Source organism: Typopeltis vanoorti, chromosome 2, assembly GCF_054136105.1.
Source record: "Typopeltis vanoorti isolate ZY-2024b chromosome 2, IOZ_Tvanoo_1.0, whole genome shotgun sequence".
Taxonomy (NCBI): Eukaryota; Metazoa; Arthropoda; class Arachnida; order Uropygi; family Thelyphonidae; genus Typopeltis; species Typopeltis vanoorti.
The window spans coordinates 136,214,696-136,236,488 of record NC_143550.1 but is presented as its reverse complement, the minus strand read 5'-3'; the positions used below and the strand labels follow the sequence as shown (position 1 = coordinate 136,236,488).

Sequence of the window (21,793 nt, the reverse complement as noted above, 5' to 3'; positions counted from 1 at the left end):
ACTAGAAAATGATTATAATTCTATACATATATATAGGTAACATTTAGCAATGCATGATTCATTTAACATGTCTGTAAAGACCTATACCAAATAAATATTTATCCACTGTCAACTTTATGATACATAGCCTTCTACCTTATGTGGTCAATTGAATAACATCTTCACTTTTCAACTAATAAAGTTTGGGGATTTGAACACCACTATTGCATCCAATTATGGCACTGATGTTTAGAAGAAAGCCAATGACAGAGTGGAATGGAGGAAATTGCTGCTGAGCTACCAGTCCCCAAGACTGATGCAACTGATGATGATGAAAAAAAAATTAGGGACCAGAACTTTTTTTTTTTTATTTATAGTAACACGTTATCATACTTGTAAAACACAGGGGTGACATGTCACATGAAATTATATGATATTTTAAAATATCAAATAATAAAACAAAGATTTCCTTCTCCTTACAAAAGCATATGTATAAAATCCAATAACATACCTATTTCTTTAATTTTTTTAATTTAAAATATCTTCTAAGTGAGACTTTTGCTGTTGAACTTCTTCGGATAGTTTCTCAATATGCGGCGAATACGCCGTAATTTTCATTTTCGAACATGACGAAAGACTCACATTGTTTAGTTGGTTTCTCAACTTACTTTTAATACAATTCATATTAGAAAATATTTGCTCACACAAATATGTCGATCCGAAAATCGATAAATGTCCAAATGTGTATGTTTTTAACTGAACGTAAGTGTCCGGTAAACAATTCCACGTGTCAGATACAATCTGATCTTATTATTTAAATTAAGGGGATATTAAATCCCACATTGTTTTAAAACTGAATAAGAAACTCAAAGATCGGAATCAAAGCATTTCATGCCAAATATAGTAACTATAAACATATCAGCGACTACTAGTGTAAGCTAAAATATGTAGTACAAACTAGGGCAACTCGTTGCAAAGGTGGAGAAAGTTCTGATTGCTATTCTTAGTATTTTCCATAATGTAAAACCCATCTCCTAGGAGATGTATAATGCTATACATCATGATGGGAAGTCACTACCCAGACCGGTTTCGATCTTTATTGAGATCTCATCAGTGAGTAGCTAGACCAAAGTATAATACTAAGGGTATAGCGAAAAGAACTTATATACTCTGCTATACGAGTTGTCAAAGAGGTGCATCCATAAATTATTTAAAATAAAGAGCCAATAAGCTTCATTTCGGCGATGTAAAACATTATTTAAATTAAGGGGATATTAAATCCCACATTGTTTTAAAACCGAATAAGAAACTCACAGATCGGAATCAAAGAGTTTCATGCCGAACATAGTAACTATAAACGTATCGGTGACTACTAGCGTAAGCTCAAGCACATAATTCAAGTACGTAGTACAAACTAGGGCAACTCGTTGCAAAGGTGGAGAAAGTTCTGATTGCTATTCTTAGTATTTTCCATAATGTAAAACCCATCTTCTAGGAGATGTATAATGTTATACATCATAATGGGAAGTCACTACCCAGACCGGTTTCGATCTTTATTGAGATCTCATCAGTGAGTAACTAGACCAAAGTATAATACTGAGGGTATAGCAAAAAGAACTTATATACTCTGCTATACCAGTTGTCAAAAAGGTGCACCCATAAATTAGAACTTTCTCCACCTTTGCAACGAGTTGCCCTAGTTTGTACTACGTACTTGAACTACGTACTTTAGCTTACGCTAGTAGTCGCCGATACGTTTATAGTTACTATATTCGGCATGAAACTCTTTGATGCTGATCTTTGAGTTTCTTATTTGGTTTAAAACAATGTGGGATTTAATATCCCCTTAATTTAAATAATGTTTTACATCGCCGAAAGCCTATTGGCTCTTTACTTTAAATAATTTATGGGTGCACCTTTTTGACAACTCGTATAGCAGAGTATATAAGTTCTTTTCGCTATACCCTTAGTATTATACTTTGGTCTAGCTACTCACTGATGAGATCTCAATAAGGATCGAAACCGGTCTGGGTAGTGACCTCCCATCATAATGTATAACATCATGCATCTCCTAGGAGATGGGTTTTACATTATGGAAAATACTAAGAATAGCGATCAGAACTTTCTCCACCTTTGCAACGAGTTGCCCTAGTTTGTACTACATATTTTAGCTTACACTAGTAGTCGCTGATACGTTTATAGTTACTATATTTGGCATGAAATGCTTTGATTCCGATCTTTGAGTTTCTTATTCGGTTTTAAAACAATGTGGGATTTAATATCCCCTTAATTTAAATAATGTTTTACATCGCTGAAATGAAGCCTATTGGCTCTTTACTTTAAATAAAACAATCTGATCTTGCTTTTTGAGATCTTCTATTTCAGACCATTTGTGTTGTATTGCAAGAGTAGATTTTTGTCCTCTTTCCAACTCCTCCAGGTCAGCTTTAAGATTTCTAAATTTTGAATTCCACAAATCCTTGGTTTTCAGATCCTCTAACTCAAGTTGAAATGCAGCCTCATCAATTCCAGCAAAAGGTGAAAAATTTAATTCGGCAGGATTAATTTCAAGTGGTTGCAATAAAAATGACATAGTTGACTTGTTCTTTCTAAACTCCTCAAATCTCCCATTAAATTTAGATCGCATATTTACCACAATTTCTTTGAAAAAGGTTAAATTTATGGAATTATCAGCTTGTTCTTGTTGATATTTCTTCAACGTAGGAAAATGTAATAATGTGCCTTTCTCTAAGCCTGTCGCAAACAAATACAAATTTTGTTCATACAAATGTAGATTGGAATATTTGCAATTGATTTCTTTAAGAAGTTCACAAAATTTCTGATGATGTAGCGGTATTGCCATTATTTTGTTAACAATTTCTACAACTAAATCCATCACTACTGTTATCTCTTTTGGAAAAGTTTGTGCACAAAGTATCTCTTGATGGATTATGCAGTGAAAGGAAAACACATCATGTAAAATTTGTTTTTTAAATAAAGAAACAAAACCTTTTTTGTACCTTTCATGCTCGGCGCCCCATTGGTCGAAATAGATATTATTTTGTTAATATTAATACCCTTACTTTTCAAGTAAGTGGTAACAGCAGATTCAATGTCTTCTCCACAAGTTTGTCCTGTAAGTGGCAGTATATCGAGTAATTCTTCCTGAGGTCCTTGAGAGTTTATGTATCTACAAATAAATACAATCTGTGCAATGTTATCCACATCACATGATTTGTCACAGGCAATGGAGAATTGTGTTGAATTTAGATCTGTAACCAGCTGATTTGTTATATCTTCTGCCATTCGTATAGTTCTGTCCCTTACAATCTTAGCAGATAATGGCATGTCTATTATTTTTGTAATTATTTATGCTTTATTTTTAAAATCACAGAAAAGATATTTGGACATTTTAATAAAACATTCTTTCACATATTCGTCATCTGTAAAAGGTTTTCCTCGTTTAACAACTTCTTGAACGGCCACAAAACTAGCGATAGTTGTATTTCTTGATTCTTTTATCCATTTGGAAAAAGAACATTTAGTTAGATTTACTTTGCGTTGCAACTCTTCTACTGCCTTTTTTTCTTTCATCTCCCTGTTGATATGCTTTGTCAAATGTATCGTGTTTATTTAAAAAATTTCTTTGTATATTTGATTTTTTATTATTTGAAAGCTTTTCATGGCATATTAAACACATTGGAAATCCTGCTGTATTTGCTACAAATGTGTAGGTTTCGGTCCATTCACTTTTAAACTCCTGATTTTCTTGTTCTATCTTTCTCTTCTTTGCTGACATTTTAAATACAATAAAAATATTTTTATTTTGTTAATATTTAATTGAATGTTACAATATTCACGTTACCTAACACAATGACCAGTAAATAAAAGCACGGCAACGTCCACTACAAAACCTTTACTTATTTTAACAAAGTGAGCAGATTTACATACCAACCTGCACTATATGCGAAGACAATGGGCACATTCAGACAGGTGTAGCGCTACATGTGTTAGCCTAGCGACGTCATAAATGTGTCCGAGCCAACTGTTTGATCGTAACGATCGCCATTCGCTACAAATTAATTTAATTTGTAGCGAATGGCGATCGAGGATGCATTAAATTTGTCGGGGAACCCCTTATTAGAGGACTTTACTCTTCCTAAAGTGATGGATAAGCTGAATCAATCAAGCAAACAAACACATTAAGTAACATCATGACCGGACAACTCGTATATACAGGCTAATGACTTCACATCAATTGTCCTAAGTATCCCATAATGCAATGCACATATCCTTACAGACATGTATAATGCTATGGGAAGGGCCACTACCCAGACTGGTTTCAACCGTTACTGAGGTCTCATCAGTGGGAGCCAGACCCAGAAGTGATACCAAGGTTGAAGTAAATGCAGAAGTCATATTTCCATATACTGTCCGACTACCAATGCGAGACCCCTTGACACTTCTGCACATGGCAGAAGAAGGCGAATTCATTCCAGTAATAAGGTAACGAATGCATTTTATGAAATGAGTGTTCATTATTATATGTCGGAAAATTAGCTTTTCTTTTATGAAAATTCTAGTTTTTAAAGTGGTAATTATTTTACTTGTACAATTATTGGAAACTTTTACGTATAAGGCATGTGACTTTGAGTTCTGGTAACCAATTCATACATCACCTTATTTGTTTCTGCCCTTCAACACGAATTGACTCTTCTTGGCAATCTGCTAGTCAGGGTTCTTGAATCTGTGGTTGACAGTACAAGTACTTCAACCTTGGTATCACTTCTGGATCTGGCTCCCACTGATCAGACCTCAATAAAGGTCTCATCAATGGGAGCCAATCTGGATAATAGACATTACCATAATGCATAGCATTATACATGCATGTAAGGATATGTGCATTGCATTATGAGATACTAAGGCAATCGATGTGAAGTCATTAGCCTCTATATACATATAGAGGCTAATGACTTCACATATAGTTGCCTGGTCATGAAGTTACTTCATAAACAAACTTTGTTTACATTTGGATAAAGGATGAAACCAAGAATATAATTTCTTGGTATTTTTAATTTATTATGCTTGTAGTTGACAGATGATTTTCAAAGGTCTGTCAGACAGACACCATCACACTTGTTGGAAGCCTGACGGGTTACTGGATTATTTAGCTCTTGGAGGCATGGTGCCCATGTGCTATAGGGAATATCAAAGGTTTATAAACCTGTAACATGAAATACCATGCTAATGTGACAAAGATCTATGGATTACAACATATTAATAGTAAGAATAGTGAGAGCACAGTTTTAAATCATAGTGTAAATGCAAACATTAATGCCATAAGACTCAATGTGCAAGATTTGAAAAGTAGAGAAAATTTCAAATATTTGGAAAGTATACTTTATAGTAATGGAAGTTTAGACAAGGAGATAAGACAAAGAATTGCACTAGATCAAATTTTTTTTTTTTTTTTTAACTGTGTAAGTAGTCTAATTTTGGGGCAGTAAAGGTCCCACTTAAGTGTAAGCTCTGATTAACAAAAGTTACTTTTGCCCATTTTGACTTATGCAGCAGAGACATGGAGACCAACAAAAAGAGACAAATAGAATACAAGCAATAGAAATGAAAGTTTTAGAGACAATGTTGGCAAAAACAAGGAAAGGCAGAATAAGAAATGTGGACATTAGGAAAAATTTAGGACTGAAAAGCATTGAAGAAATACTTATGACTCTTGCTTGAAGTGGTTTGGATATTTAATGAAAATGAACTTCAAAGAATACCAAGATGAAGAACATGCAAAAGGTGGAGATACCAGATAAGAGAAACCTGAACTTTTACAGTGTTTATGAAAGAAGACTTTGGGATGACCGAAAGAAATGGAGAGATCTGATCTGCCTGACAGTTTCTGTTGGAACAGTTGTTGCTAAAGAAAAATATTAAAATAAAAAGAGAAAGAAATTATCAGTCAGTTAAAAATTAAAATTAACAAATGTTTCTTCTCAACATTAACAATGTTGAAAGGAAATGAGAATTACAATTTCCCAAAACTGTAAAAGTTTCAGACAGTCATCTTGATTTAAGTGCAGCATATTATTTAAGTCTTCCTTAAACAATCATTCATATAAGAATTTACTTTTGTGTGGTAACTATCTCATTACAGTGAACTTTAATTTGAATAGCAAAGTCTACGAGGTCTCATTTTTCTGGTTCCAAATAGCATATGTAGTCTAGCTGTGAATCTGCCATTTGCCAGCCACATAAAAATAAGAGATCAAGTGCTTCTAGATCTCTTATTTTTAAGTGAATAAGCCAATTTAGTTACAGTTGCTATTCTCTCTAAACTGTATTGATGAAAGGCAACATAGTAAATGAAATGCTCCCATGCTCACTGAATTGTTGCTGTGCTGCTGCTGGCAGACAGCTATTTGTTTTCTATGTATATTACAAAAAAATTTTTATGTGTTGTGCATGCATCAGTCCATGTAAAAAATTTCCACACAGAGCACTAGCTAATCTGCAAAACTGTTAAGGAGAGAAAAAGAAAAAAAAATAATAATAATAATAAAAAAAAATATATATATCAGTGGATAATATGCTCATTTAGGTTGGGTGTGCTGTTGTGTGGATTATGCAACCCGTGCAACAAAATTCACATCAATTGATGTATAATTGCATTTTTATTGATGTATGAAAGTTTTAAAAGTGCATAGCGCATCAACACTCATCTTAATTGGTCCAATGCAATTAATTGTAGGATAACTTTGAATACTTTAATTTATCAATTATTATAATTTTAAATATGGAAAGCATAAAAGGTCAAATGACAATAGCTATGCTTCACGCATGCCATTTATGTAAGAAGCACAAAGGTTTAAATTTCGTGGTGAGATTAGATTATCGTTGGCAAGTACTAGAGTGAGACATGGATAATTTGAATTTTGGTATGATTTTTGAATCCAGCCAGAAATCGGAAAACAATTGCATGGGAAATTATTATTGTTCTGGACTAAACAAAGAAAGGCTGAAATAACTTGTTTTACTCACTTATACACAAATTCCAACCTCCTTCGACTATAATCATACAATCTGCAAAAGCTCTGGTAGAAAACAGGACATCATCAACACTGTTTCTCATTGTACACATGGACAAAGTTATAAATTGTTTATAGAAAATTATAAATACAGTAAAAACCCCGTTTTTACGTTCCCACAATTTACGTTTTCCTGCCGTTTACGTCATTTTCCATTGGTCCTATCTTAAGGCCTATTCTTATGATATATGGTTTTCCCACCATTAACAACTTGATGTGGACGTTATTTCTTGTGATTTGCAGTTTTTTCTCGAGTGGCAACACTGATTTTCGAATCGATTTCCTCTCATTCAAATCGATTTCTGCAGAAATCTGTGCATTTCTGTTCCCAGATGCATTGCTTTCGGCTGTAGTTTTGTTTCCACCATCATGGTGACTTGCACGCTTGCAGCAGTGATGAGTGATACTGTGAAGTTTTCATGTCAGTAATTTTAAACTATCAGTAGTTCGTGGCACCCGTAACGTGTTCTGATGTGATTTCACATTCACAGTGCTGTATTGAAATCGTGAACAAGGATCATACACAAATTGTTAAATCACATTCACATTTCTACCAAGTAACAGTTGTTACTCGTGAAATATTGCTTCGCTAGCTTGCAGTGTTGGTGTTCGTAGTCACAATTCAGAGGCATGTGGTATATTGCAGAATTTCTGCTACGTAATTTAGCGTGTGATAGTTGCTTTCAAGTTGCGGTGGTGGATGATCCATGTTAGTAACATGGAAAATAAAGAGAGAAAATGTTACTTAAATATAAAGAGCCAATAGGCTTCATTTCAGCGATATAAACATTATTTAAATTAAGGGGATATTAATCCCACATTTTTTAAAACCAAATAAGAAATTCAAAGATTGGAATCAGAGAGTTTCATGCCGAATATAGTAAACTATAAAAGTATCGGTGATTACTAGCGTGAGCTAATGCAAGTAGTCCTAGTACGTAGTACAATCTTGACAAGATTAGTCCTAGATACTAGGACTCGCAAGTAGTCCTAGTACGTAGTACAATCTCGACGAGATTGTACTATGTACTAGGACTACTTGCATTAGCTCATGCTAGTAATCGCCAATACTTTTATAGTTTACTATATTCGGCATGAAACTCTCTGATTCCAATCTTTGAGTTTCTTATTCGGTCTTAAAACAATGTGGGATTAATATCCCCTTAATTTAAATAAGACAGAAAATGTATTTCGGTAGAAGAAAAGATGGCAATTCTGTGATGTGTAGATTGGCATGCCAGAACATGTGTGCAATTAGCAAAAGATCTTGGACTCTCCATGTCCACTTTCAACACGATAGTAAAAAACAGGTCGAGCATTGAACTCAATGCAAAGCAATCTGGCGCTATGTCAAAAAAAAAAAAAAAAAACGAAAATATATCCAGACATTGACATACAATGAATTGGATAAACTTGTGGCCGAAGATTTGTTTCTATGAGAGCGTTGGGTATTCCAATCGATGGTACTATACTCTGAATGAAAGCCCTTGAATTTGCTGCATGGTTGGGATCAATGGTTTTACTGTCTAATGGATTGATTGATCATTTCAAGACTCGTCACAATATTGTGTATAATCAAGCGTGTGGAGAAAGTAATAGTGTTGCAGGGGAAACAGTAAACCAGTGGAAACATGAAGTAATGACTATTATTCAGGTCTATGAGCCGAAAAATATTTTCAATGTTGATGAAACTGGGCTCTTTTGTAACATTCTGCCAAGTAATACATTGTGTTTTAAAGGAGAGAAGTGTCACGGTGGAAAACTCAGTAAGCACAGTAACTGTTTTGCTCATGGTCAATGCTGATGGATCAGAAAAATTACCTCCACTTGCTGAAACCATATCTAACTATTTCCGGAAGGCAGGAGTTACATTTGTGGAAGAGGAGGAAGAAGAAGATATGTCAGAGCCCAACAACTGGTATGTAATGGATGAGTCTTCCTCATTTCAAGACTATGTTGATGTTGATGTGATCACATCAATGGTACCAAGTGTAGAAGACATCTTTTCCAACCACCTTGGTGAAGAAGAAGAGAAAGAAGTGGTTGAAGAAGACTGTGATCAAGAACCTACAGTCCCTACCAGTAAAGAAGCAATGGAAGCTATCTCTGTTTTGAGGCGGTATATTACAAGTGCATCAGTAGACGATGGGGCATTTAATGCCTTATACACTGTGGAGAGGCAGGTGGAACTTATGAGGGTGCAGAAAAACCAAAAACAATCAACAATTAAAGATTTTTTTTAAATAGATAAATCCAATTGTAAATTCATTTATTTTCAGTTATTAAAATTTGTAATCTAGTATGCCGAGTCACATATTAGCATGTGACTTTTAGCCTTTTTTTAATGTTTTTTACATTTCCTGCTATTCACACTTTTTTCCATCAGTCCCCTGGAAAGTGTAAAAAAGGGGTTTTACTGTATATATATATATTAAAAACTTGTTTATGTCAGCATTTAGTTCCCACTTCACACATGCAAAACAGATGAAACTCAGAAAACAAAAATAGCAGGAATGAGTGAACCGATGATCCATTTCATTCACCTCAGTTCCTTATACGGGAACTGAGGTGAATAGCATATTACAGAACCTTAATGTGAATACATCTGTGGGATTGGATGGTATACCAGCTCGAGTCTTACGGGAGCTTCTCAAGTCTTATATGGGAACTGAGGTGAATGAAATGGAGGTGAATAGCATATTACAGAACTTTAATGTGAATACATCTGTGGGATTGGATATACACATGGTATACCAGCTCGAGTCTTATGTGAAGCTGCAAAGGAATTGTCAGTGCCCTCAACCATATTGTTTAATCTAAGTCTCAGCCCTGGGTTAGTCCAAGAGGGTGGAAAGAGGGAAAAATAGTTTCATTGCATAAATGAGGCTCCAAGACTGCTGTAGAAAATTATCAGCCAATCAGGAGTCGTCATCAAACTATTGGAGAAGTTGGTCATGAGCAAAATACAAGAATGGATAAATGGAAATGGGATACTGTATGGGGGGGGGGGTTGGATGGCTTTGTGAAGGATAGATCATGCCTCAGTAACTTGCTCACATTTTATTATACAGTGACAGCTGAATTGGATAAGGGTAATAGGTTTACAATGAAAACTTTGCAAAATAGACTTTGCAAAGGCCTTTGATAGGATACCACATGGAATTCAAATCAGTAAACTGCAGCACAAAGCTGCCTGAGATACAACTACAGGTGATAAAACAAATTATTTTTTCATTTTCACAGCGAGATGAATAGGAGGGTGGTTAATGGAGAGATATCAGAGAGTAGTTTATTCAGGAGTAAAGTCCAATAGAAGGTGGGTAACTAGTGATGTGCCGCAGGGTTCTGTTCTTAGACCACTGCTATTTAATTTGTTCGTTAATGATATAGGAAAGGTTCTGAGATGAACTGTTCAGTTATTTGTCGATGATGCAAAGTTCGGTAGAGCAATAGTTAATACACATGATGTCAAAATTTTGCAAGATGATCTGGATAGATTGGCAGACTGGGCTAAGGAGAATGGATGCCAGTTTAATGTGGCAAAGTGTAAGGTTATGCATTTTGGGGTGAAAAGATTATCGGCAGTAGACCACATTGGTGGAACCGTACTTCAGGAAATTCACAAAGCAAGAGACTTGGGAGTGTTGGTGGATAGAGTTAAAGTTTAGGGGACACGTAGCAAAAGTAGCTAAAGAAGCTCATCAGATCACTTGGTTACCGAAGAATACTTTGACAAGCAGAGACAAGCAGGTTACTGTTCCTCTTAATTGAGCCTTGATAAGACTCCATCTTGACTACCGTGTACCAGATCTGAGGGCCAGGGTTTCTTAGTGATGGGGAGATGGTAGAGAGAATCCAGAGGCAAGTGACCAAGATGGTAGCAGGTCTATGGAATGAACCTTACGAGAACAAGTTGAAGTTTTGTGGGTCAAAGAAACTGGATGATATGTGGAAAAGGGGTGATTTGATTGAGACATTCAAATTACTGAGGGGATTTTACAAGATTAATTCAGAGGAAATTTTTCAGAACAGGTGTGGTGGTGGGAGAACTATGTGCCATCCATGGAAACTGAGCAAGTGTGTAGTTAGTATGGTTGTTAGAACTAGGTTTTTTACTTGGAAAGTGGAATGAATGGAATAGATTGCCATAGTCTGTTGTGGGTGCCATAACTGTGAATGAATTCAAAGCAAAGTATGATAGATACTGTGCAAATGCTGAATAGTTCTTGACACGATGTTGAGGGCTGTCCTCAATGAGTCTAAGGACTCCTTGGATTTGCCCATAATAATAACTCATTACAAATGACAACATTCAATTGGATTGTTTCAAACCAATCACACTCACTAACAACTTCTAAATGTTATTGTCTCAGCGCACACCCTGCCTCACCTTCTGGGTCATCTAAAACTATGGAAATGCTAAGAAATTGATACATTACACCATCTGCACATCTGTTTAAAGGGCTCAAAGGTGTCCATATTTGTGACCGCACACCTGGGCTGTTAACACGAATGTGATACAAAGTTTATGCATCGAAATGTCTCCTCTTCATAAGCATTAGTATATTGTGTTTAATTTTAGTAACCACACAAAGCCAGCAAATAATTAGAGGAGTCTTTAACAGGAATAATTGGAATGGTACAGGAAGGTTGTTGCTATAAGCCAGGGAGTTCCACAGATGATCTGAAAGACATGCATTGCCAAATTAGTACAATGAGTACAGGTGAAGTGATTATTATGGGGGACTTCAACTATGGAGATATAGACTGGTATGAAAAAAAGATCACATAGCAGGAAGGAAATAGAATTTATACACCTGCTCAGAGATAATTACTTAAGAGAGCATGTGATGGAAGGAACTAGAGGCAAGAGAGTATTGGACCTGGTTACAGGATCAGAAGAGCTATCCATAACCAAGGTGACAACAGTGCCTCCAATTGTGAAAGTGACAATGCGGTTTTCACTTGAGAGATTGTAAAACATGAGGAACATTCTATCAAAAAGGGATATTTGTGGAACTACAAGGCAGGTGATTATGACATGATTAGGAAGCAGCTTAAATCTGTACCATGGCATAAAACGCTGCAGGGTAAGGAGTAGTAATGCATCTTAACTATATTCCATGCACACTGCAGTAGTGCATGGAATATAGTTAAGGATCATGTAGAGGAAGAGGTATTAAATTGTATACCTAGGGTAAAGAGGGGTTAACCAGGTAGGCATTTGATGGATGAGTAATATCATTAAGCATGAGCAGCAGAAGAAGAAAATGCTGTGGAGGGTATATAAAGAGAAAGGTGACCAGCATGGCAAAGAAGATAATGAGAAGAATCTAGCCAAGCAAGCCAAAGGAGATCCCTAAGAGTTATTTCATTATGTGGCAAGTAAGAGGAAGAATGACTAAAGAAGATTAACCTTAATGAGTGATGGCCACGAGGAGACAGAAGTGGATAAAATAGTTCAGTTACTGAACGACCACTTTGCAAGGGTATATCATCTTAGTAAGGTTACTATTTTAACCTATGTGACAGATACTAATGTGGGAACAGAGATGGATGAATTGGAGGTTCTTAGGATATTGCAGAATCTCAATGTAAATACAGCTGTGGGATTAGATGGGATATCAGCTAGGGTTTTGTGAGAATGTGCAAGGGAACTGGTAATGCCTTTGACTAGGCTCTTTAAGTCTCTGTTCTGGTAGAGTTCCAAGGGAGTGGTAAGAGGGAAAAATAATCCCCTTGCATAAGGGAGGTTCTAAGACTGCAGTGGCAAATTATAGACCAATCAGTATCTCAGGCATGGTGGTAAGTACTAGAAACATTGGTGAAAAAAAGAATTCAAGAATTGGTAGATAAACATATGATACCGTATGAGGGTCAACACGGCTTTGTGAAGGGTTGGTCATGCCTTAGTAATTTACTAACTTTTTATAATAGAGTAACAGCTGAATTGAATAAAGAAAATGGCTACATGATGATTTTGCTAGATTTTGCAAAGGCATTTCACAGAATACTACATGGAACTCTGTTATGCAAATTAAAACAAATGGGGAATGGACATGACACTGGTTAAGTGGATAAGAGGGTGGCTGCTGGACAGATATCAGAAAGTGGTATATGGAGGGGCAGAATCGAGGCAAAAACAGGTGACTAGTGGTGTTCAGTGCAAGGTTCAGTACTAGGACATTTGCTGTTTAATTTGTACATAAATGATATAGGAGATAACATGAAAGGAAATATTAGATGGAGTAATAGTTAATCAAGGCGATGTGGAGAGCTTGCAGGACAATTTAAATAGGCTGTCAGTATGGGCAAAAGTTAACGGGTGTCAGTTTAATGTCAAGAAATGTAAAGTTATGCAATTTGGGATAAATAGATTACAAGAGTGTATCACACTGACTGTATTGTACTCCAGGAAACAGATGAAGTTAGAGATTTAGGGGTGGTGGTAGAGAGAGAGTTAAAGTTTAGAGGGCATATTGCTAAAGTTGCTAAGTTAGTCCATAAGATTACTTAGCTATTGAAGAATACATTAACAAGTAGAGATAAGGAAGTTGTCATTCTTTTTTATACGGCCTTGATACACCCACATCTGGATTGCTGTGCTCAAGTTTGGTCCCCTGGGTTTCTTGGGGGATGAGGAAGCAGTGGAAAGGATTCAGAGGTGAGTGACCTGTGGAATGTTCCCCATGAGGATAGATTGAAAGTGTGTGGATTGCAGAAGTTGGTTGATAGGAGTAAAAGAGGGGATATGATAGAAATATTTAAGCTGCTTAAAGGATTTTATAATATAGATGCAGGAGAAATGTTTCAGCACTTGGCTAGAAGGACCTGAACAAAGAATCATCCCTAGAATTGAATAAAGGTGTGGTTAGTAGGGGTGTGAGGACTAGAGTTTTTGCTTGGAGAGTGGTGAATGAGTGGAATGGGGTAAGAGTCAGTTGTGAGTACTTTGTCTGTTCATGGGTTCAAAGAGAGGTATGTAGATTGTGTGGATAGATTGGATCTCCTGCAATGAGTCTTTACAGTTCATGTCCATATAATAACAATAATAATATCGCAAAATTGATATTGTGAGAGTGTGCACCACATGCCTAGCACACCCTGAACATATGCTCCTGATATATATATATATATATACACACACACATATATATATTACAGCACTGGATTCAGTTATTGCTAAATGAGTGGCTGGAGAAACCATGTAATTTACTGTACTTCATTGAGGTATGAAATATCAATTTTTTCATCAGAATGAGAGTCAAGTGTCTAATTCCATATCGATATCCTTACATATACCAGTTCCTAATGTAAGAGTATTTGTATGAATATCAAACTGTACATGCTCTTTATGTCAAAGTTTTGATGGTTCCTACCTTCTGACTAGAATGGTGATAACAGGAATGATGTGTAATAGCTATACGTTGTAAGCAACCATGGAGAACTGTGGGCAACCATTAATTTGTCTCTGGATTGAGTTATTCAGGAAAAGATAGAATACAGCTGTCAGTGTTGATCTCCATAGCAAAAAAATATATGGAAATGAAAGCAGTTAATTTTTTTTTCTTCTAAGACTTAAAAAGTCAATTTGATGACAAAAATGGAATCCACATAAGGAGACTGGCATAAATCTTCCCATGAAATGGACAGGGTTTGAGAGCTCCAATTGCAGTTTCACACTCCATAGTTCATCTGAATAGCTTCACATGGAAACAAAACTGATAAAAGAAGGTAATTGCCTCAGGATAGGGTTGATAGATTTTGATACTGTCTTATGATAGAGCTCTCCTTTGCTTGTTCTGCTAAATCATCTCAATAAAGGAAAAATTCACCAAATTAAAAATTAATATTAGTGGTGAACTCCATACAGAATCATCATTATATGACTAGTAAGATTTTATATGGGTGTGAAATTATTATTACATGGGGATCTCTATGGAGTCTGACGACTCATCATGGGAGATCCATTATTCATATGATACCTATCATACCTCTCCTTAAACTCTTTCATTGAGAAGTACTCACAACCCACCCACTCACCCACCTTCTGAAATGCATTGGCGCTTTACTGACAATATACCAGGGGTGGCCACAATGTGGCTCTCGAGCCGTATGCAGCTCGTGTCCACACGGCTCTTCACGCTCTACCAGAAAAAAATAAACAAAACGAAAAGAGGCGTCAACAAAAAAGGATTAATAAAAATTTCTGCAATATAAAAGTTTAATTCGAAACACATCAAATGAAGTTTACTTAAACAATTAGAAAAATTTTAAAGTCAAAACACAATAATTTTAGTTAATTATTTACTAGCAGAGGCCTTCCTTGTATCCATTTGCTTAGTAAGTTCCTTAAAATTAGGTGTGTAATTAGTCAAAGCAGTTGTTGGTGAGCAACGGAAGTGTAACTAACGTGCTTTGGCATAGCATGCATGGGTACGCACAAGCTATGTCTTCTGCATACCCATCTCCCACCTCGCCATGCGCACTCACTTTCTCCTGTACCATCACATTGGTCAAAGGTTGCGGCTCTTCTAATTATTATCAGAATTATTTTGGCTCCAAAAGAATGCTTAGTTGGCCACCGCTGATATATACTTTAAGGAAATATATACATTTTACTTAAATTTTAATAACTTTTTCTCTCATTATAAAATAATTACAATACATTAACTCATTATTAAAACACTTAAGGAATTGAACAACGTAGTTAAGGATATAAATTAAATTAAACTTTAATAAATATTTTCCGATATTTCGGCAACGTCACGTTGCCATCTTCTAAAGGAACTTACAAAAAAAGTTACGTGCACGTAGGCACTACAACACAGAAACTGGGAATGAAGAGATGAAGCTATTGTTCTCCTAACAGTCCTGATGGTACCCTCTAGCGAGCTAAGTAGGTGTTCTTGGCCGTTGGGCTGAAGGTCTGCTGATATAGGCCTCCCAAATTTGGGGCAGTCGCATACAACCAAATTTGTTGAGGTTTGGAGAATTTCTTAGGGCTGAGGCTGATTCCATAAAGAGTCTTTCAAATTTGTATTTGCTACGGTGTATCACTGTAGCTTTCTTCCACCGTATTCTGTGGCGTGTATCCAGAGCATGGTCCGCAAGCCCAGAATGACCGTATTTGTGAAAACGGATGTAGTCCTTGTGTTCCGAAATTCTGATATTCGCTGTCCTGCCTGTTTGGCCAAAGTAAGACAGTAGTGATACACCATAGCAAATACAAATTTGAAAGACTCTTTATGGAATCAGCTTCAGCCCTAAGAAATTCTCCAAACCTCAACAAATTTGGTTGTATGCGACTGCCCCAAATTTGGGAGGCCTACATCAGCAGACCTTCAGCCCAACGGCCAAGAACACCTACTTAGCCCGCTAGAGGGCACCATCAGGACTGTTAGGAGAACAATAGCTTCATCTCTTCATTCCCAGTTTCTGTGTTGTAGTGCCTACGTCACGTAACTTTTTTTGTAAGTTCCTTTAGAAGATGGCAACGTGACGTTGCCAAAATATCAGGAAATATTTATTAAAGAGTAATTTAATTTATATCCTTAACTACGTTGTTCAATTTCTTAAGTGTTTTAATAATGCATAACCAACGTATAAGCCTGTCTACGAGAATCAACATTAACTCAGTATTACAAAGAAAAATTTGATAAAAAAAATTACTTATCTTTCAGCAGCATTACTAACCGACAATGTTCACCAAATATCATTGAACCTAAACTGTTGATTGGCACCAATAATTCCATACTCTTCTAAATCTGTTAAAGCATGTGTAACAGCTATTCAACACATAATTCAACTCCAAACTCACAGAACAAAATTTTCTTCACATTCATTCATCCCTTCAATTCTGTAATTTGAAAGCCTTTCCTGTAAAGGAGTGCAGTATACAGGATCTTCAAATCTAATGTTAGCAAGTTTCTTCTTTCTCCCCACCTTTCTGCTCATTCATGGTATGAAAGTATTATAGGTGTGTGTGTGTGTGTGTGTGTGTATATAAATATGCATGTGAGTGCATGCATGCACACAACCTACCTATATATACATGAACAATCTTCTCAAGAATGGGATGACCATGAGGGAAAAAATAAATAACACAAACAGTAAGAAATTATGAGAATAAAACAACTGTGTTTAAGTTCCGTAGCTCCAGAAAAATGGCATATGGTAAGTTGGCTAGAGAAAATCTTTCCATAAATTATGGTTACATGAGCTAAATGGGACATGATGCAGAGCACAACACAGTCTATATTTAATTGTAAGTAGTTAGAATTTTTATTTCATGTCATTCTTGTTTGCTAATCAAGACTCATGAATATGCTTCAGCCAATATAATTATTTTTTTATTAGAACTCAAAATGAGAATTAAAATATATATTATTAGTGTCTGTATAGAATAATATTACTTACCTACAAAAGTCAAACAGTATTGTTTCAAAAACTAATACAGGACCAGTGCTTCCTAATATTGTTAGAGGTTGTCCGCTAAATAATCCATAGAGAATACCACAAATAGCTCCAGAAAGAAGACTTTCCATGGCAGCCTTAAAAATAGATGCAGACATAATTTTATGTATATCTGTGTGTATTTTTAAATGACATTTTAAAATTGATTATATACATAGAAGACTACACAAACACTCAAGTATGGTTATATAATGACAGTCTTAAAATTTTTATTTTTTGACACATTTTTTATTTATATATTCTTATTTGAAAACAAATAATTAGAGAGAGAGATCATATATGTGACACACTGTCAAGCTTCATTGTGAGTTAACAATCTTCATCATCACCAGTTTTTTGTTGTTATTATTGTGCTGCAATTTGATTTTCTTAAAAAATGGCTTTAAAACTGCTTTGTACTGCTTATGTTTTCCAGAATTACTTATTTCGGCAACGTTCTACTGGACTAGCATTCATCATTCCATCTCCTTTAAATAAGGGTTATAATAACACAAGTGGTAGTAGCCCAACATCCATTTTATAGTCCAACTGCTAACCAACCAAGCCATCTTCTCGTTCTCTTCCCTTTACCGTCTTATCTCTTAAGAGATAAGACGGTAAAGGGAAGAGGCTGAGTCCAATATACCGTGATTGTTGGGAAGCATGAAACTCATGTTATAGACTAACCATATGATGATGACAGATATAATTTTTAAGGTCCTTCAACATCACAAAATATGTTCTTTATTTAGATCTGCACATATAGTTTGCAAAAATATGTAAAGTAGCTATATATTATAAAATTTATAGGGTAGGTTTACGAGGTTGAGAAACACCGACTTAGATGATTGTGGTTATTTCTCTATTTTCATTAATTTCGCTGATTTCATTTTTATTTTTGATAGTTTGTTTTACCAATCTTATTTTGGCGACAGAGTTAGCATCAGTTAGTGATAGTGGGTGTAATATTTGAGGCAAGTACCTTGCTTCTTTGACTAGTCTGTTTGCTCTATCATTGCTTTCAATCTTTACATGGGCTGGTATCCATTGCAGTGTACAGTTCTTATTTTTCAAATTTAAAGTTGTTAGCAGTTCATGAATTTCCTGTATGAGTTTTGTTTTTCCATTTTTAAATGCCTCAAGTGCAGATTTTGAGTCACTGTAGATGGTTATTCCTTCTGTAATGTTTATTACTGGATTTGAGGGAGCCAAGCGCTGCGAACGCAATTTGAAGTGCTCCTGATTCAGATAAGTTTTACTAGGAATAATTAAGTATATATGCGTAATTGTTTGAGTAAGAGCAGCTGTAAACGTTGTGTGCTACCGGTATTATTAGTGTGGGGGATATTTCTTGAGAGAGAGAGAGAGAGAGAGAGAAAAAAAAAAAAAAAAAAAATGGCGGCGGCATTGTTATTCCATGATTTTAATTTAGATTTCAGTCATTTCGTTAAGTATGAGGTCTGTTATATGTATTCCTTCGATTACATAAATGATTTGTGGATGTTTAGTGCGGATGGAAGAAGGGTGTGCACGAAGCGTGACCTGAACGAGGAACTGATGAATGCAAATATGAAATTAATGACAGAAAGTGTTAATACCGATTGTGTCGCAAGTGCACGTTTGAAAGAGAAGGATGGTAAGAAAGAGAGGGGAAAAAATGTTAAAAAATCAGGAAAAAAGAAAAAGAGTGATTTGAAAACCATAACAGATGTTAAAAGGGACGAAAGTGAGGCAAAAAGAAAACAAATTGAGAGAACGAATGAAAGTAGAAATGGCATGATGCAGAAATCGCAAGTGAAAAAAATCGAAAGCATAAATGATAGCGAAAAAATAATGAATGATAGTGAAAGTTGGACTTATGTTGGACCGAAAGTACGGAAACAAAGAAGGATGAATGAGAGTGAAAGTGAGAAGAATGATAGTGAAAGTTGGATGTATGTTGGACCAAAAGTACGGAAACAAAGAAGGATGAATTAGAGGGAAAGTGAGAAGAGGGGGATCGAGAGTTAGAAAGATTTAATGATAGAGAGAATGTGTCGCGAGATTCGGAAAGTGAACTGGATTGGATGAGGCAAGAAATGAAATGGATGCAGAATGAAATTAAGAGGATTCAGGTCAAAACTATTAAAATAAATCATGATGGCATGAAAAAGTTAACGAAAGATGAGCGAGTGGCATTGTATGGCGACTCCATTATTAAAGGTGTGCTAGAGGATAAAATGCACAAGGTATGTTTTCCAGGCGGTAAAATGAGTAGAGTGATTGAGGCATTGGATATGAGGCAGGAGCAAGCAAAAGAGTTAATAGTATTAATTGGTACAAATGATTTGAGAGAGAACAAAGAGCATGTCAAAATAAATATCAGTAGGCTGTTTGGAAAGATAAAAGAGAATAGTGTGACAGGAAGGGTAGTCAGTGTGTTGCCTAGGTAAGACTGTGGTGAAATGAGGCAGAGAGCAAGGATTATGAATGATATTCTGGCCGAAATGTGTGAGGAGATGGGAGTACAGTTTGTTAATGTGTAGAATGAGTTTGAGGGATGAAGTGAGCATTACGGGAATGATGGACTGCATTTGAGTGGTTATGGTGTGAGTCACTTGGAGAGACTGCTGCTGGAAGGTAGAGAAGTGAATAGAGAGAATGAATCAGATCGAGAGGGGAGTGATGTTGAAGAGCAGGAGAATAAGAGGAGAGATTGAAGAAGTGGATATGAATGGGGAAGTGAGTGGTATGAGTATAGAAAATGAGAGAATGGGTGTGCAAGAGGAGGTGAGCATGTGTAGGCATGAAAGGAATAGGATGACAAAGGATCAAGAGGAAACAGTTGGAATTGAAAAGGGTTTTAAAATGAAGCAGCAGAAAGGCAAAGGGCCACAGTCGAACATGGAGAGATCACACTGAGTGAGTGGTTGTATCAGTGGAACTAGCTGTAGATCCAGAAATGAGCTGTTGTGTTTGTATACAAATGCTAGAAGTATAAGAAACAAGGCAGATGAAATGGTTGCACTAATTGAGTCTGTTCACACAAAATTGTTGGGATAAGTGAGATATGGTTAGATGAGGATGACATCCTGACAGGAACAGAGATGGAATGGTATGATGTGTTTTGTGAGGACAGAGGGGGTAAAAAGGGAGGGGGAGTGCTATTGATGATAGAGAAAGAGTTATGTCCATATAAAGTGGAGATGCAAGAGGGAAATAGTGCTAGTGGTTTTGAGGCAGTATGGTGTGAGATAGAGGTGAATGGAATCAAATACTTGGTGGGATGTTGTTATAGACTTGGTAATGTGGATGGTTGTGATAGTGAAATGTATAGTCAAATAAGCCAAGCAAATAAGAAAAGGGTGATCATTATGGGTGATTTTAATTATGGCAATATAGACTGGAATGAAGAGATAGCAACTAGAAGTAAAGAAAATGAGTTTCTTGAGATTTTGAGAGATAACTACCTCAGATAGTATGTAATAGAGGGCACACGAGGATTAAGGGTCTTGGATTTGGTCATCTCATCAGAGGATGTAATTATAAATGAGGTGTCAAATCATCCACCAATTAGTGAAAGTGACCATGAGGTGATTACCTGGGTGGCTGCCAGCAGTGCAAGGACCCCTGTGAAAAAAGGGTATATGTGGAACTACAAGGGGGGGGGGGGATTATGAAGAGCTCAGGAGACAGATTGCAGGTGTAGCATGGAATGAGGAGTTAGCTGGAAAAGAGATCAATGCAGCTTGGGGGATTTTCAAAAACTATTTAGCAGATGCAATGGCTAAATGTATTCCAAGGGTGAGAAGGTTAAATAAAGTAGGTGCGAGATGGATGATTAAAGAGATTAAGCATGCAATACAGAGAAAAAGGGCATTGTGTAGGCAGCATAAGAGAAGTGGAAGTAACCAATTTCATGAGGTCTACAAAGACCAGGCAAGGAGGGTGACTTGGTTGGTGAGAGTAGCTAAAGAGAGGCATGAACAGCAGTTAGCTAATGAAGCCAAAAAGAATCCTAGGGAGTTCTTTCAATATGTTGCCACCAAAAGAAAGAATGATTATGGAAGGATGACATTGATTGGAGGAAATGGTATAAAGACAGCTGTTGCAGACTGTGTGGTGGAGATACTTAATGAACACTTCATAAAGATCTTTCAATCTTGTGAATGTGACTTCATGGAGAGATTGAGAGCAGTTGATGATGGGGAGGAGAGACTGACTGTAAGTGAGCAAGAGGTGTTTGGGGAGTTGAGTAAACTAGATGTAAATAAGGCTGTGGGACTTGA

General features: G+C 36.2%; 1 protein-coding gene across 4 annotated transcripts in view; it reads right to left on the bottom strand.

Moving 5' to 3' along the window:
• Ndae1 (Na[+]-driven anion exchanger 1) overlaps positions 1-21,793 on the bottom strand; it is a 511,154-nt gene that overhangs the window by 136,157 nt on the left and 353,204 nt on the right. For all 4 annotated transcript variants that reach the window (XM_090413203.1, XM_090413196.1, XM_090413188.1 and 1 more), the window contains one exon: positions 17,490-17,623. In XM_090413203.1, coding sequence (XP_090269329.1) covers positions 17,490-17,623 — 134 coding nt within the window. The remainder of the gene's footprint in view (positions 1-17,489; positions 17,624-21,793) is intronic.